The 15,328-nt window shown below is 46.6% G+C and overlaps 1 protein-coding gene across 1 annotated transcript in view; it reads left to right on the top strand.

Moving 5' to 3' along the window:
* Positions 1–15,328, top strand: part of LOC146860652 (uncharacterized) — a 172,781-nt gene that overhangs the window by 95,140 nt on the left and 62,313 nt on the right. Inside the window, exons 6-7 of the mRNA XM_085644579.1 lie at positions 9,357–9,506; positions 13,153–13,320. Of these exons, the coding sequence (XP_085500705.1) occupies positions 9,357–9,506; positions 13,153–13,320 (318 nt within the window). The remainder of the gene's footprint in view (positions 1–9,356; positions 9,507–13,152; positions 13,321–15,328) is intronic.

The raw sequence follows: 15,328 nt of genomic DNA, 5'->3' as shown, positions 1-15,328 counted from the left end.
ATCTCCCGTTCTCCCAGGGACACTAAAGTGACACCCGCCCACTCCCTTCCCTTAGTTAAGGGCATCTCCTCCCCGAGCACTACACTAGCTACTCCGGGGGTCTTTCCTCCAATGGGAGGGGGTGGTCGTTTCAAGCACTTCGGATCTCCTTTATAGTGTCCAACGCCACCGCACTCATAGCAATGGACAACCCTTGGCTGCTGACTCCGGCCAGGATTAGGGTTTCCGGGCGGGTTAGCCCTAGGGGTGAATCCTGTTCCCTTCCCTTGGAAGTTATTTTGGGGGCCTTTGGAGAACTCCTTTTTCTTTTCCCCTCCCTCTTTCTTCTGGGGGGCGCCCTGTCCGGCCTTTTGAGTATCCCCTCCAGTCCCCCTTGTGGACACCCGGGTACTAGCCCAAATGTCCGCCTCCTCAGCAAGCTTCCGGGGACTGGTCAGCTTGCTATCCACCAGGTGTTGCCGCAGTTCAGGGAAACATTTCTCGAGCAGGTGTTCCTTCAGTACTAGGTCAAACAACCCCTCGTAGTTCCTCACTTCACTGCCCTGAATCCAACCTTCCAGTGCCTTCTTTGCATAGTCCAGGAAGTCCACCCAATTCTGCGTGCCCAGTTTGTGACTACCCCTGAACTTCTGTCTGTACTTTTCAGGTGTTAGTCCAAACTTTCTGATGAGCGCCAGTTTCATGGTGGGGTAGTGGGTCTGCTCATCCTCCTCAAGGGCCAATAAAGCATCCCTACCAGCTGGAGGCATGTACTTGTACAATCCCCCTCCCCAGTACTTCTCTGGAACCCCATGGGCCCTCAATGAGACCTCATAGGCCGCTAGCCACTTGGCGATATCGTCGCCCACTCCATAGCTAGCTACTATGTCCTTTGGCAGGTATGGTTTAGGTTCCCTGGTGATCTCTTGGGTTTGGCTGCCACCATTAGGAACAGGTTGTGCCCCGATTCTCAAGATCTGAAGATCTATTTCTTTCAGTCGTAATTCATGGGCCATCCTCTGCTCCTCCTTCTCCTTCTCCAGCCTTGCTAAGTCCCATGTGAGCTGTCTTTTCTCCCTCCGGTCTGTTAACTCCACCTCAGACAAGCCACCACTAGAGGCACTGCTGCCCTTCCTAGAAATGGTTCTGGGCCCTGCTGACAGGTTCCCCACCTCAGGTTGGTACATCTCAGCCCCCTCGGTATCAGGCTCTCCATCCCTGTCTTCCTCCTCAGCCTTGCTTTCTCGGCGTGCCTCCCCCCAAGCCCTTAAGCTGGTTTGGAGTGCACCCTTCTTTGCTCCTGGGGGACAGTACACCCCCTCCCGCTGGCAAAACTCCCTGAGTTGGGCCACAGTGTACGTTTCTAGATTTTCTAGTACAAACTCCATCTTGCCCACTCAGGTTAGAGGACAGGTTTTTGTGCAGTAACTATGCAGGGGGGTACCTTTAATAATACCTCCTCCCACCACCAGAGTAAATTTGGAAAAAACAAAAACCCACAATTAGGAAGGCCGCTTTTGAGAAAACTCCCGGTGTAGGCCTATGGACTACCCACAGTTATTGTTGAGTATGCGTAGGCACAGCTCTATCCCACCACTGAACACCAATTTATGTTGGAAAACCACTCCCACACTAGAAGGGGTGGTGGTGGTCTCCCGGACACACTGTGGTAGCTTGGCTCGAGTGGTCAGGAATCAGGCTCCGTGCTAAGCATACAACATACCCAAACAATAACCATGCGTGCATCCGTTCCAAAAACGACTCTACACCGTAAAAATTATGAAAATATCTTTCTTTATCTCCTTTTTCTCTTAGTTGCTGATTGGAGAAAATAAATAACAATCACAATATACAAACTTTTTAGAAAGTGCAGGACAAATAAATACTGGCTTAATGATTCAATAAATAGGGGTGATCATAAATACTGAAGGCATAAATAAAAGTGCAATACAGACAGGCAATTAAATATTCTGAGGCAATAAATACTGCAACCAATAAATATTGTGCATCAATAAATACTGTGGACCAATAAATACAGTGGAACAATAAATAGGTTAAATACAATAAATACAGTGCCCCTAATAAATACTTAAAAGCTGACGGTGACACTCATGGAATCAGATCACTTTTGAATTCCTAAGGGCTGATTTGGCCCAGGCACAGCTTGTGGGGATGTGGAAGGCTTGGGGGTGTCTACTCCCTGGCTTGGTCAAGGCTGAGGCCTAAACTGAGGTAGATATAGGGGGAAAATACCAGAGACCTGGCTCTCTCTCTCCACACAACTTCTCTAGATTAGTCCCAGTTCATCCCTGGCACAGTCAGGTTGGTTCCAACACCTCCCTAGCCCCTTAGAGCAGTCTCTCAGGTCTCCACAGGGCCTTAGGCGCCCTCTACTCCACTTACTGCCCTTTTTCTGATGCTCCGACGCCGCTGGAGTCGTATCGATGCCGTGAGGCGGTTCCGGTTCGATGTCGGCGGCCTCGGCACAATGTCAGTTCTTTGACGACGCCGGCAGGCGGATCCGGTCTCGATGTCAGCGGCCTCGGTTCGATCTCGACCTCCGATTCGATGGCGTCGGGCAGTCTTACTCGATGTCGACTTCGGGCGGCTCCGGTCCGATGGCGACCTCGGCTTCGATGACGTCGGCCGGCCTTGCCTCGATGTCGACTTCCGGCGGCTCCGGAGTGCGATCCTCACTCCCGACCTCCGTTACCCTTCACCTCGGTCTCCGACGACTCCGGAGGGCGGACTTCACTCCTCCGATGACGCCGCTCACTCGACCTCGGGTGACTTCCTCCTCGACCTCTGGTATTCCTCACGACCTCTGACGGCGCCCTCTCTCGACCTCTGGCGGCTCCGGGTACGACGTCTGCTTTTCCAGTCAGCGCCGCTTCTCCACCTCGGGCTCCAGGTCTTAGGCTACTCGACGTCGGACTTCAGGGAAACCAGCTTCCAGGTCAGGATCTTGCTGTTCTCCTGTCTCTAAGGCCTGTTCCTGCTGTCCAGGTCCTCAGGATGGTTTTTCTGACTTCTTCCCACACAGGGCTCTAGGCTGGGCTCCGTCAGTAGGGACTAGTATCAAGGGTGGGTTTATGGACCCCACTCCAGGCACAAGTTTCCACCCCTGCTGCTTCACTCCTTCCTCCTTCACGTTTTTGCTGCTCACTCTTCACCAGTCAGGTGCCAACTGCCAGCTCCAACTGCCAACTCTCTGTCTTAGCTTCCCAACATTCTAAACCGCCTCCAACTGTCACAGGGTTCTGGAATGTTCTGGAAGGTGCTGGTAGGTTCCAGTGGATGCTGGTGATGTCACAGGTGGCCACCATTTTGTGCTTCAGGCCCTCAGACAGAAGTTTCAGGGGTAGGTAAAATGGCTCCCTGAATCTGCAGCAACACTAAAAAGTCTGGTGGTTCCCAAAAAGGAAAAATTCAAACAGGGTTTGAGGCAAAAGTGGGACAAAATAAATAATGATGAGGAGGGACCACCCAAAGGGCTGACAGGTCTAACAGACGCGCCTCCCTGTTTAAGATGCTTGCGCTTCCGCGCTTTTTATATGCCCTGGAGAATGCCCCATACCGGGTGTCTGACTCCTACTTTTCCCAAATCGAAGGGGTGGTACGGGACTTGCTCTGGGACGGTCGGGCCCCTAGAATTGCTATAACTAAACTCACCTGGGGTGGTATGACGGGGGTATAGGGCTGCCAGATGTGCGCCTTTACTACCAGGCGTCGCAACTGGCACCCATCAATAGATGGGCATTTGGCTCTCACGAAGATCCCAATTTCCACACGGACCACTGGCTGATGGGAAGGGGGGGTTACAATAGGGCTCTCTACACCAATCCCCGTAAATTGCGTCTGACTGGCCCCACGGCCCGTACGGTCGAAGCGTGGCACACGGTACAACGTAAGTTGGGGTGGCACAACTGTCTCACGAAGGCTACTCCGCTATGGGAGCCGGATCTTTTAGGACACCTTAGTGCATGCCCAGGATTCGACAAGTGGGACATGATTGGAATTTCCAGGTTTGGGGACCTTTGGGTTAAGGGTAGGAAAGCCACGTTCACAGATCTACAAGCGAAATACCAACTCGCTCCTACGAAGACCTTTAGATATCTACAAATCAGCCATGCGATTGACTCAGCCCTCCCCCGAGATTGCCCCCTTCCAGACTCATCCCCCCTGGAGTATCGACTCTTATTAGACCCGATGGACCGCAAGGCAATATCCATAACCTATAAGAAATTAGTAAATAACCGGATTGACCCGATGCTGAATCTAAGAGTGGGCTGGGAGCAGGACCTTGGTGTGATGGAGGATGATGATTGGAGAGATGCGTTCGCCTCCCCTCGGGAGGTGGCGATTCCACAGAGGCTACGACTTGTCCAGTTAAAGGTACTCCACAAGGTTTACTTTGATGCCTCATTATTGTTTAGGTTGGGTAGGAGGACGGACGCTCTCTGCCTTAGACACTGCAACCAGACTGGCATGTTCAAACACATACTCTGGGACTGCCACCACATACAAAAGTATGGGATAGACCTTACCCGACAAATGTCCAGGGCTTGCGGCAAACCCGTTCATCCCTTCCCCAAGACTTGCCTCGTTAACATCTCGGACGCAACAGACCTTACCCAGATGGAACAATCCTGGGTAACAATGGGTTGGATTATAGCCAAACGTAACATCGCCCAAAAATGGGGTTCAGGTTTGCTGCCACAGGTGAGAGACTGGGCCTCTGATATGGACTACGCTATGGTGGCTGAAAAGACAGTGTTCAAGGGGTGCGGTTGCCCCCAAAAATGGGACAGTAAATGGGGGAAGTGGAATAAGTATAGGGGCGATATATGCATCTCCCCTACGGTGGAGTTGAGGAGGGAGAGGCGGACACTACTGCCTCTACAGGATGGGATAGGAACACCTGTCCCACCGGGTGTACGCCGTTAGAGCTCTGCGACATGGAGGGTTCACACATATTACCAGGGGTTTTTGTAAACTGTTCAGATGTTATCCACCTCCAAAGAAGACTCAATACAGCACTAAGCAAGGTGTTAAGTATCCTCTCACTCTGTATAATTGATGTACGTCTAATTCAAACTGATTCTTGCTTTGCCACTGCTGATTCTGTAATGCCTGGAAGGTTGTTGTTCATCAATAAAATTGTTTATTAAAAAAAAAAAAAAAAGAAAGGTCTGAATGGATAAATATTAAAATATGGCCAAGGAAATATCATTGATAAATTTGCTGTGTACGTGTGTAAGTGGCATTTATATAGCACGAAGCTCGCCAAAAAGCAGTGGACCAAACTATAGGGTCAAAGGTACAGATAAAGGAATGATTGGAGGGGGATAGCTCAGCTCTGAGAGCAGAGCGGAAGCGGACTGTTACTGTAAGATTCTGCAGTGCTCTTTAAAGAGGTGCATCAGCTCTCTCCTAAATTAGAGCAGAGTCGGAGCTGACCTTATGGACACAGGGATGTTGTTCCAGATCCTAGGTGCATAGATGGAGACGGGGTGGCGCCTTATTTTTTTCTGTTTTACACTTTATCGCCAGTGTGATTATGTCCTTGCTGCAGCTGTGCCAAGAGGCACTGGCATGGAAAGGTTGACAGCCAAACAGGCAGGGTTGCTGGTGGTGATGGCTTTGTAGATAATGCGGCTGGTTTTGTAAATGTTCAAGCCGGCAAGGTGGAGTGATGTGGGCAAATATCTTTTCGACAACAGGGGGTTTGCAAAATGAGTTCTGAGAGGAAGTGTTACAGTCTTATCTCCATCCTGTGTACTTTGCCCCATGTTTAAGATACTTTTGCTTCAGTAAAAATTGTTCTCTTTGAAGCATTGTGCTGCTCAATGGTCTGTGACATATCAAAATGTCTGAAAGAAACGGATATCCCTCCATTTGCCGGGTGAATTTGTATCCTGCACATTTCCTCAAGCATGTTTCAAAATCCTAGGACCTTTAACGTGAAAAGTTTGCATTGAGACAAAAAAATCTGGCTGATTGCCTATCTATATGGACAGCGTTGATAACATTGATCGCCCAACTCAGAGAGGACTGTGCTAATCGACAATGAAAATCGACTGATTTCTTTATTAATTGTTCAAATTAAGCTTTTTGCTAAAATGTTTTCATTACTGGAAGAGGTTATGTTATGCCCTGTGTAATCATTCCAGGCAAGCAGATTTTATTAATGGCATATATTGGTATGTTGATGTAAGAGATTTGGTCTGTGTTACTAATTAACCTCAGTTACTCTTTTCGTGTGCTATTATTTTTGTTGATGCAGAGAAAGTATATGACCCCATTAATGGGTTCTATCTAGAAATTGTTATGGGAATTATTTCGTATTTTGTCTCCCCTTTTTTTCTGAAGCTTCAACAAATATAATATCTAGTTGGATCCTTTCACTGAATGTCTCTTTAAAGTTACGGACCTCAAGGGTTTTCGTGTTGCCTTTTTCTTCAGTTTTGTTATTGAATCACGTGCAAGTTGCAAGCAATATTGTTAAAAAATATCATGTTTGTGAAATTTTAGGTTAAAATCAAGTTCCCCGCTGATATTTGTTTTTTTGGGATCCAGCCAGATCTTCTAATAATGTTTTATTTGATTTTTTTAAAAACATTTTAGGATGTAAAATTAACTCACAAGGCAATAAGTTTGCCAATTGATAGAAATTGTAAGTAATTGGAATCTCTAATGGGCCAAGCATAGTCTAAAAATATTTTGGGGTTCAAAATGTATTTATTAGTGTGGTATTGCACAGCATTCGCCACGCCTGGCGTGGCTTTTCAAACACTTCTGAAGTTTCCATCACAGACCAGAGGTTTAGTAGGTCTGTGGAGGTGCCAGTATGTGACTCTTTCTATTCCAAGAAGGTTTATGCAGATGCAGTGCCAGCAGGCGACCCTTTCTCTTGCCCACAGGTTTGTGAAGATGTGATGCCGAAGGAGACCTCTTCTTTTGGGAGAAGGTCTACATAATTTACTGTAGGGCCCGACTGGGAAACCAAAAGCATCCTTGGCGAAAATGCTCACACCTGCCCCACTCCCTTTGTCTCCTCGTGCAATCTGTCTTTCCACCCATCCATTCTCTTTCTCCTTCTCTCTCTTCTACCTCTCTGGTCGCTTTCTGTTTTCTAAATAATAAAGGTTGTGCAATGCTGGGAATTGTTCTACATACTGTTGGTTCACACTGAGGCAGGACTGCCAATTTCTTTCCTGCTCAATTGACATTTGCCATGTTTGCAGTGAGCTGATGTTTTGGACTAAGGTTTGCTGTATGATGATGTGTAGCAGTCTTACACGTGTAATATGCTGCACTGCAATATTGGCTTTGTTGCACTAGGTTGAAGTGTCGCGTAGGCTTGCAGTATACAGGTGTGACAGATTTCCACTTTTGCAGGATGCTGGTGTGAGGCACTCTCATTTACAATCAATCAATCAATCATTCATTTGTAGAGCGCACAACTCACCCGTGAGGGTCTCAAGGTGCTGAGAGGCGAGGGCGCAGCTACTGCTCGAACAGCCAGGTCTTGAGAAGTCTCCTGAAGGTCAGCAGGTCCTGGGTCTGTCGCAGGTGGATGGGGAGGGTGTTCCATGTCTTGACAGCGAGGTGGGAAAATGATCTGCTGCCGGTGGTTGTTCGGTGGATGCGAGGAACGGTGGCGAGGGCGAGGTCAGCGGAGCTGGCGGTTCGGGGTGTAGAAGGTGAGTCGTTTGTTGAGGTATGTTGGTCCGGTGTTGTGGAGTGCTTTGTGAGCGTGGGTGAGGAGCTTGAAGGTGATCCTCTTGTTGACGGGGAGCCAGTGCAGGTCTCTCAGGTGGCCAGTGATGTGGCTGTGGCGGGGTATGTCGAGGATGAGGCGAGCGGTGGCGTTCTGTATGCGTTGAAGTCTTCTCTGGAGTTTGGCCTTGGTTCCCGCTTATAGGGCGTTGCCGTAGTCCAGCCTGCTGCTGACGAGGGCTTGGGTGACCGTCCTTCTGGTTCCGGTGGGGATCCATCTGTAGAGGGTGTTGAAGCAGGAGGAGGAGACGGTGTTGACTTTCTGGGTCATTGATAGTGTTGAGTCCAGGATGAACCCCAGGTTGCGTGCGTGGTTGGTGGGTGTCGGTGCAGCTCCCAGCGTGACAGGATGCTGTTTTGTGGCACTCTTTCAATTTTAGGGTGCTGATGTGTGGTGCTCCCTCATTTGCAGGGTGCTGATGTGTGGTACTCCCTCATTTGCAGGATGCTGATGTGTTGCACTCCCTCATTTGAAGAATGCTTTTGTGCACTATTCTCACGTTTTCAGATTGCTTGTATGATGGTATTTCCATTTTTGCCTTATGTTTTTATGCTGCATTCTTCGGTTTGCATTATGATGATTAGCAGCATTCTACCTTTGCGCAATGGTGATCTGTGCACCCCAACGTTCTCAGCATGAAAATGTGCAACATTTCCAATTTAAATGCAGCACTGTCTTAATCACTTATGTTTCTACAAATATTAAAAAACCTTGTAGATGTAAGAACTGTTGGTTTACCAGAATTTCACATTTTCATTATAAAGGAATCGTTTAAGTTTCAGTCTTTAAGGAAAGTCACAATTTCAAGAAGGCCACTTGATTAATAGTAATACACCAGCCAGGCACAGGGAGGCAAAACCAGTCTGCACACAAGAGGAGCTGCTCATCTTCCTAGTACCACAATTTACTACTTCATGATACACTGACAGAATGTGGGGGGAGGGAGACTATTAGCCCCGTAAAAAACATAAACGTATAAAATGCCAATATTTCTTCTTTCGTCCTCACATAGATTGCTGCTTTAATGGCAAATAAGGTCTACAATAAATAGGAACATAATTGCATTAACTATTACATAGGATTTCCGAAGATTTATTGTGAAGGCCATCAAAGTATCCAATCATATTCCTACATCTGACATAAACGCAAATTTTCAGTAATGCAGTAATACTGTGATTATACTGCAGATATAGCGTATCACGTCACTGAAAATCTATGACCTCTTACCACCAGCAAGGGTCGGATAGCAATAACATGGTTATAAATGCGGTAAACATGATAAAATGACTGCAGGGTATTCCTCAATATTTACACTGAATCTCCTGAGTTTGATACTGTTTGATCACATTATTTAGCAATCGGACCTAAACGAGGGCCTTTGATCACAAACACCTACTTGTTTTAGTTAAATACCACAGATTGACATAAAAATGTTCTCATTAGATCCGCCTGTAGCTGCTATATGGCAGTGCACAATTTATCCACACTAGATTGACGTTTGGCACAAAGTATCAATAGTGTATTTTGCCTTGTACTTTCTTCTGGCTGGTTTGGTAACTGTGTTTGCCTCTTGTTGATTGTTTCCCCCCTGCAGGCCAGGCTCACCCATGAGATTCAGGAGTTGTGGAATACAGAGCAGATCAAAGAGATTGGGCAGACGGAGCCTCCAGCTCATCCCAGCAGAAAAACCACCATGACAGTCGTGGAGCCTGGGAAAATCAAGAGAGGGAAAGGAGGCACCCTAGTGAGTGGCCGCGTCATTGAGTGAACAAGTATAATCATTTGCGAAACGCACTCTACAGGGGAAGAGGTGGATGTCTTGAAAGAGACTGATTGATGAGAAAGGATCACCATGCCACCCTGCTTGCCTATTCTTAAATGTATTCCGGACACAAAGCCCTCATGCAGTGTTTCTGAACCAGGCCATTGGAACATTAATGCACAGCTTTTGTCCCTATCGCTTATTACTACACTATTCTGTGATAAAATGTCTCAGGCTCATACTTCTAATTGCAAGAATGGTATGTGACTGAAAAAGACAAACTTTTATGCCTGATTCATTTCCTTTAGGAGTTTGAATATACTTGTTAACGCCCCCTCTCTGTTTCCTCCCAGTGTACACATGTCTTCTTGAGCTTTTTCATCCACAGACTTGTGGTTTCCCAGAACACCATTTCTGTGCCATTCAATTGCCTTCCTCTAAATCGTCTTTATTGTTTTAATGATGTGGAATCCAGAAATGTACACAAGTACTCCAGAAATGGCCCCAGGAAGAAAGCACAGCATTCGAAACCTTTTCAACTGGACACAGCACCCCCAGTGTGTCCTCCAGAAATGAATGTAATATTCTAAAAGAGGCATTTAAACTAGCCACCGTAGCTGCTTTGAGGTTATTGGAACTGCAAACTCTAGTTCAGAGAAGGCTTTCAGAACCAGACACGGGATTCTGGATATTTCTTCATGGATGCAATACTCCATCTGAGGCTTGCATAACAGTATATTTTACTCCAGAAGAGGTCTCAAGAATTAGACACTTTTTTCAACTAGTTGCCTACAGAACAAAAGTTGGGACAGTGATTAAGTTGTGGCCTTCAGAACTGGACACTGTATTCCAGATGTGGTATCAGAGAATGAAGTGGACACAATACTCCAGATGTTCATTCCAGACCTGGATGTGGTACATGAGCTGAGAGAGACCTCCAGAACTGGAGATCTCTGTGGAAGAAGGACACTGTTCAGTGGGTCTGGAAGCATCCATGTTATAGGCTTATAAAGACCCTTTAACTTCAGTTAATTGCCGACCTCTCATTCGCCACAGGATGATCGGAATAGTCTCCAACTCTTCAACAGAAACCACTGGGTTGACTCCCGGAAGGGCCCAGTACCTTCAAGACTAGATGACTTTAACATCAATAACGTACAGCCAAAAAGCACTCCCAAAAATATCATATTCAGCAGCCATACACCGCCATAATCTATGAAAAACTAACCATATTACACCTGCCATTAGATCATCTGACTGACTTCAGCAGAATTGAGTTCAAACTCCTATGTACAATACACAAGGTTTATGGAAGAAAAGGGATGGGCTGCCTATGTAATGGGGCCCTCACAACAGCCCTGTAACAAGAAAAATCTGCCATAAGCGAATTCAAGTTGAATAATCACATTCATCATGGTACAATGCCTCTGCGACCTTTTTTACAACCATGTAAGAGCCCAGACCACCTTGGGTGTCTTCCAGAAGAGCATTGAAAATATCTCTCTTAAAGAAGGCTACCATCTTTAACTTGGGGCTACCTTTTCCCTCTAGCTAGGGATCAGATGCTATTTAAAAGGCCACTCTTGCCTGATATTATCAAAAAATCTCGCTGAGGGCTATCGGGTTCAGCACACACATATAGCTTTCCCCAAAAAAGGACTGAACATGTCCCTGAGGCAACGTTGGCAGTCACATTGCTGTAAAGTGGCTCCAGTGCAAAATGCTGGTGCTCTACAAAACACCCAAATAGATAAGCACAACACAACCCATTGCGGGTTTTAATTCTGCCCATACATCCCAACATCAGAATCCTGATAATCTCTCTCTGATTTGGAGAGACTTCCTAAACCCCATCGGCTATAACTGAGTCACATACATAAATGCTAGAGTACCTATTACTCTATGCATACTTCATAGCCTCTGGCCTTTTCTTGATGTGTTATATTATAACATTTTCTAAGATGCATGTTCACCCACAGGGTGTCCCCAAGCTTGAAATAGAAAAAAGCGATAAGAAAGGCTGAACTAGGTCATAGTCAGAAGATAGACTTCCCATTGTGGAAAAAAGGAAAGTTTGATCATTTTGCGAAACGTTACACTGTCTATCTGCTTAACCTTTACCATGGGATTTTGAGGAGAAGGGTAGTAGCTGATTCTGCGAATAACTTGGAAGGTATTTTTAACTTTGTTTAAGAAGGTAGGATCTGAGTCATCAAGGATCAGGCGACCCAGGCGAGTACTTTAAACGGAACTTGATTTTTCAAGGCAACCAGTGCAGAGACCAAATTTACTAGTAGTAGCAGTTGCAAAGTATAGCTGGGTAGGTGCCAATAAATTCAGTAACCACAACCCATCCTCAAATATCCACCAGCATTTACAGTATAGACCTGCTGGGAGAAAAGGACAGTTGAGATTTGTGCTGCTAAAGGCAGGTCTAAGTTAACAAGAATTCCAAGTTTCCTCAACACAGTGGTAGGGAACGGGCATTGGCAAAATACTTGACTACATTTATTCACTAATTTTGTAACAGGAAAATATCTGATTTTGTGGGATACATTTTGAGAGAATGTGTGGACATCCACCACTAGAATACTATCAAACGTTATGCAGTATTTGATGAACCGACACCCACTAAGTTGTTCTGGCAATAGATGAGCTGGGGGAAACATTGTTTACACTGCATGCAACACAACGCATGCCATTACAATGTGGTCATTCCAACGACCGCGTTGTAACAACGCATGCCATTACACCGCAAGTCGGAACAACGACTTGCTCTAGGGGTCAGAAGGTGTTTTAAAATCCAATGCCTTCTCTACTGTTGCACAGACTGGAGTTGGAATTGTAAATTATACTAATCCAACATCCAGCGCTCCCCCTAGATCAATTTGTTGTTCCGAATTGCGTTGTAATGGCATGCGTTACAACGCAGTCGTTGTAATGATCGCGTTGTAATCGAATGTGTTAGAAAAACATGCTATATAACGTGGCATATTCATGAGCTGGATGTGACTGGTACATATGAAAAGATTCATGTCATTGTAATGGAGGTAAGGGGTTAGAGGATGAAGATAATACAGAAGCAAAAGAGAGAGTTCAGAGACCTGCTGTTCACTATATTTTACAGAGTTTGGGGCAGATTGAAAAGGAGAGAAAGCTACTGACTTAGTCCGAGATGACAGGAGAGACCGAAATAGATTGGACAGACTCCAAAAGCTGGCTTATGAAGGGTTGTTAGTGGAGGAGATATTCAGTGCTGACAAAGGCAAGTGACAGATCTTGCTAAGTCAGCCATCCTATACGTTTGCCATCTAGCTCAATTCCAAGATATTTATGTTTTGTAGAGTCCTAGCATGACTAATTTTTTAATGTGGCACTATTATCCACTGGAGGTGATGCTACACACATTGCTTTTCATCTAATGTGCATTGTGGACAGAATTGACTTTAAATGCTTGGGCCTTGGTGCCTATGAAACAGAATTTATTTTGAACCCTAGAGTCTATGTTAACTGAAAGCTTTTCGTCTTTAGGGAAGACTTCATCTTGGGTTTAGATAGTTACTTCAGTTGTACTTCTTTTACTGCTCTATAATGGTTCTTGTACTTTTCCCCTCTGTGACCTTCCCAGGCCAGCCGGATCGCACTCCTGCACTCCCTTGCCAACATTGAACAGTGGGCCATAGACCTCTCCTGGGACATAATTGTTCGCTTTGCAGCAGCACAGCCACCCAGTGGAGGCCAGCTACCTCGAGAGTTCTTCAATGACTTTGTCAAAGTTGCTGGTGATGAAGCAAAGGTCAGTAATTGCACTGTTTTTGTGGGAATGGCCCATGGTAGTCAAAGATGGAAATAAAGTGTTTGGTGGCTACAGTTCCCTTCTATGCACTCTCTGGTCCCTTGTCCAAGTCTGTTTCTCTACTGACATCATCATTGAGGTTTGTGTGGGACAGGGGGAGAAGGCCAGTTTTCTGAATGAACAGCAGTGCTTTACTTCTTCTGGGGGAGCGCTTCATCTGTGTAAATTGAAATTAGCTTTGTTTTTAGGTCTCGCCTGGCGTAAGACTGCGCAGACATGTGCAGTCTCGCTGGCGAGATTTAGTGTTAACAGGTATTTTCTGTAAGGGGCATTAAGCCCTGCCCCTCTTTTCTATTGGCTGGCGTCACCGTTTATGGTAAACGGTGGCAAGCCATTTGAAAAGAGGTGTTGGTGACGTATGTGCTTGGCTTTCTGAGCTGTCCCACTTGGACGGCCTCGCCTGCTTTGCGTTCGTTCGTCGCAAAAGGTTTCTTAAGAAACCCTTTAACAGGCAAGGCCGTCCAAGTGGCTCGGCTGAAAAAGCCCAGCAAATACGTGATGGCATGTGCTGGTTTTTATTCAAGCTCCGGATTTCCTACTCGGCTCTGCGTCAGTGTCTGAACGAGGGCTTCAAGGCCACATCACTCCTTCAGTATGATTGCTGCCTGCTCGGTCCTGTTCCGAAGCACTGGGAACAACTTGCAGCAGCAGGACTCGAGAGAGGAAAGGGGCGCCTAGACGCTCCTCCGCCTCGCGGGATGGAAAAGAGTCCGGGCGCCCCCCGTTCTTCCTCCAGACAGCCCAATAAACCGGCACCCTGGAGACCGGAGCCGCCTGTACGGAGGAGGAAGGGGTTGGGAAAGGTAAGTCGGCTGGGCTGGGAGGGGGTGAAGAAGTGGGACTTACGAGGCAGAAGAGGAAAACAGGTCTGTCCTCTCCCATTACAAGATTCTTCCACAAGACCATCCCGTCCTTCTTTCGAGCTTTCATCGACTTCTTAAAAAGTCATGATGTTACATTTGCAATCTCTGCCTTAAGCTGGCGTCCTATTCAAAGCTAAAGGGTTTGTTCCCAGCGATGCGTGTCTGTTCATCGCCTCTACGTACACCCTTGGAGAAAGGCACTTTAAACAAAGTCGATGAATAAGTGGTGCATGAACCACAGAGGGAGACGAGGGCGTAACGTCTCGGAGGTCAATGACGCTCGGGCCCATCCTCGCATTCAGCAGAGAGGCCCATCATTTTGTTTTCCGTCACTGCAGCATTGTTGGGTAGGGAGGGTCTGGGCTTCAGACTAACCAACAATCCAGCTGGGTAACATACATTAGATAAGAAGCAGGGCAGGAGGGGCATTTAAGGAGCAGTAGGAAGGGAGAGCAGGGCGATTCTGAGCAGCCCGGCCCAGGAGGGAGAGGCATGCAGGGAGCTGAGGGCAGGAACCCGGCCTTTGGGTAGTGGGCTGAGGACGGGGAGTAGCTGATTACTGGTCTTGAGGGTGCATAGAGCCGGTGAGTCAGATGGATCCAGAGGCGAGGGAGTAGCTGACACCCTGAGGGAACCAGTAGGATAGCTCAGTGAGATATACACCTGCATAGATTTTCCATAGAAAAGCCATTTTTTTCATAATGACCATGATGCTGATCGACGAATAGGGTCAAAACATTCCAATAAAGTACATTGATTTGGGGTTTTTCAAGGTAAGTTTAGTGCAGATCTGTCAAGCAGGGCCAAGAAATAGGGGAAAGGGGTCCCAAAAGTGCCACAGCTTTTTAATTCTATGGGGCTCTTTATTCCTCTATACAGTAAACTAATTACACCAAATTTGCCATGAAGGCTGAACTTTACTCAAGGAACTGCCTTTGGTTGGTTTTATGTAAATCCGTTCAATAGTGTTACAGAAATTAGCGTTTAAAAGGGTGGTCGGTTGGGTATGAAGAGGCTGCATTTTAGCAATATCTGACTGTTAATTCATGGATCCTCTGTGGATTTGTGAATCCAGTTCAAAACCT

Source organism: Triturus cristatus, chromosome 3_1 (assembly GCF_964204655.1).
Source record: "Triturus cristatus chromosome 3_1, aTriCri1.1, whole genome shotgun sequence".
In the NCBI taxonomy this organism is placed as follows: domain Eukaryota; kingdom Metazoa; phylum Chordata; class Amphibia; order Caudata; family Salamandridae; genus Triturus; species Triturus cristatus.
The sequence above is the reverse complement of the archived record's forward strand: the minus strand, read 5'-3'. Positions and strand labels throughout refer to the sequence as shown.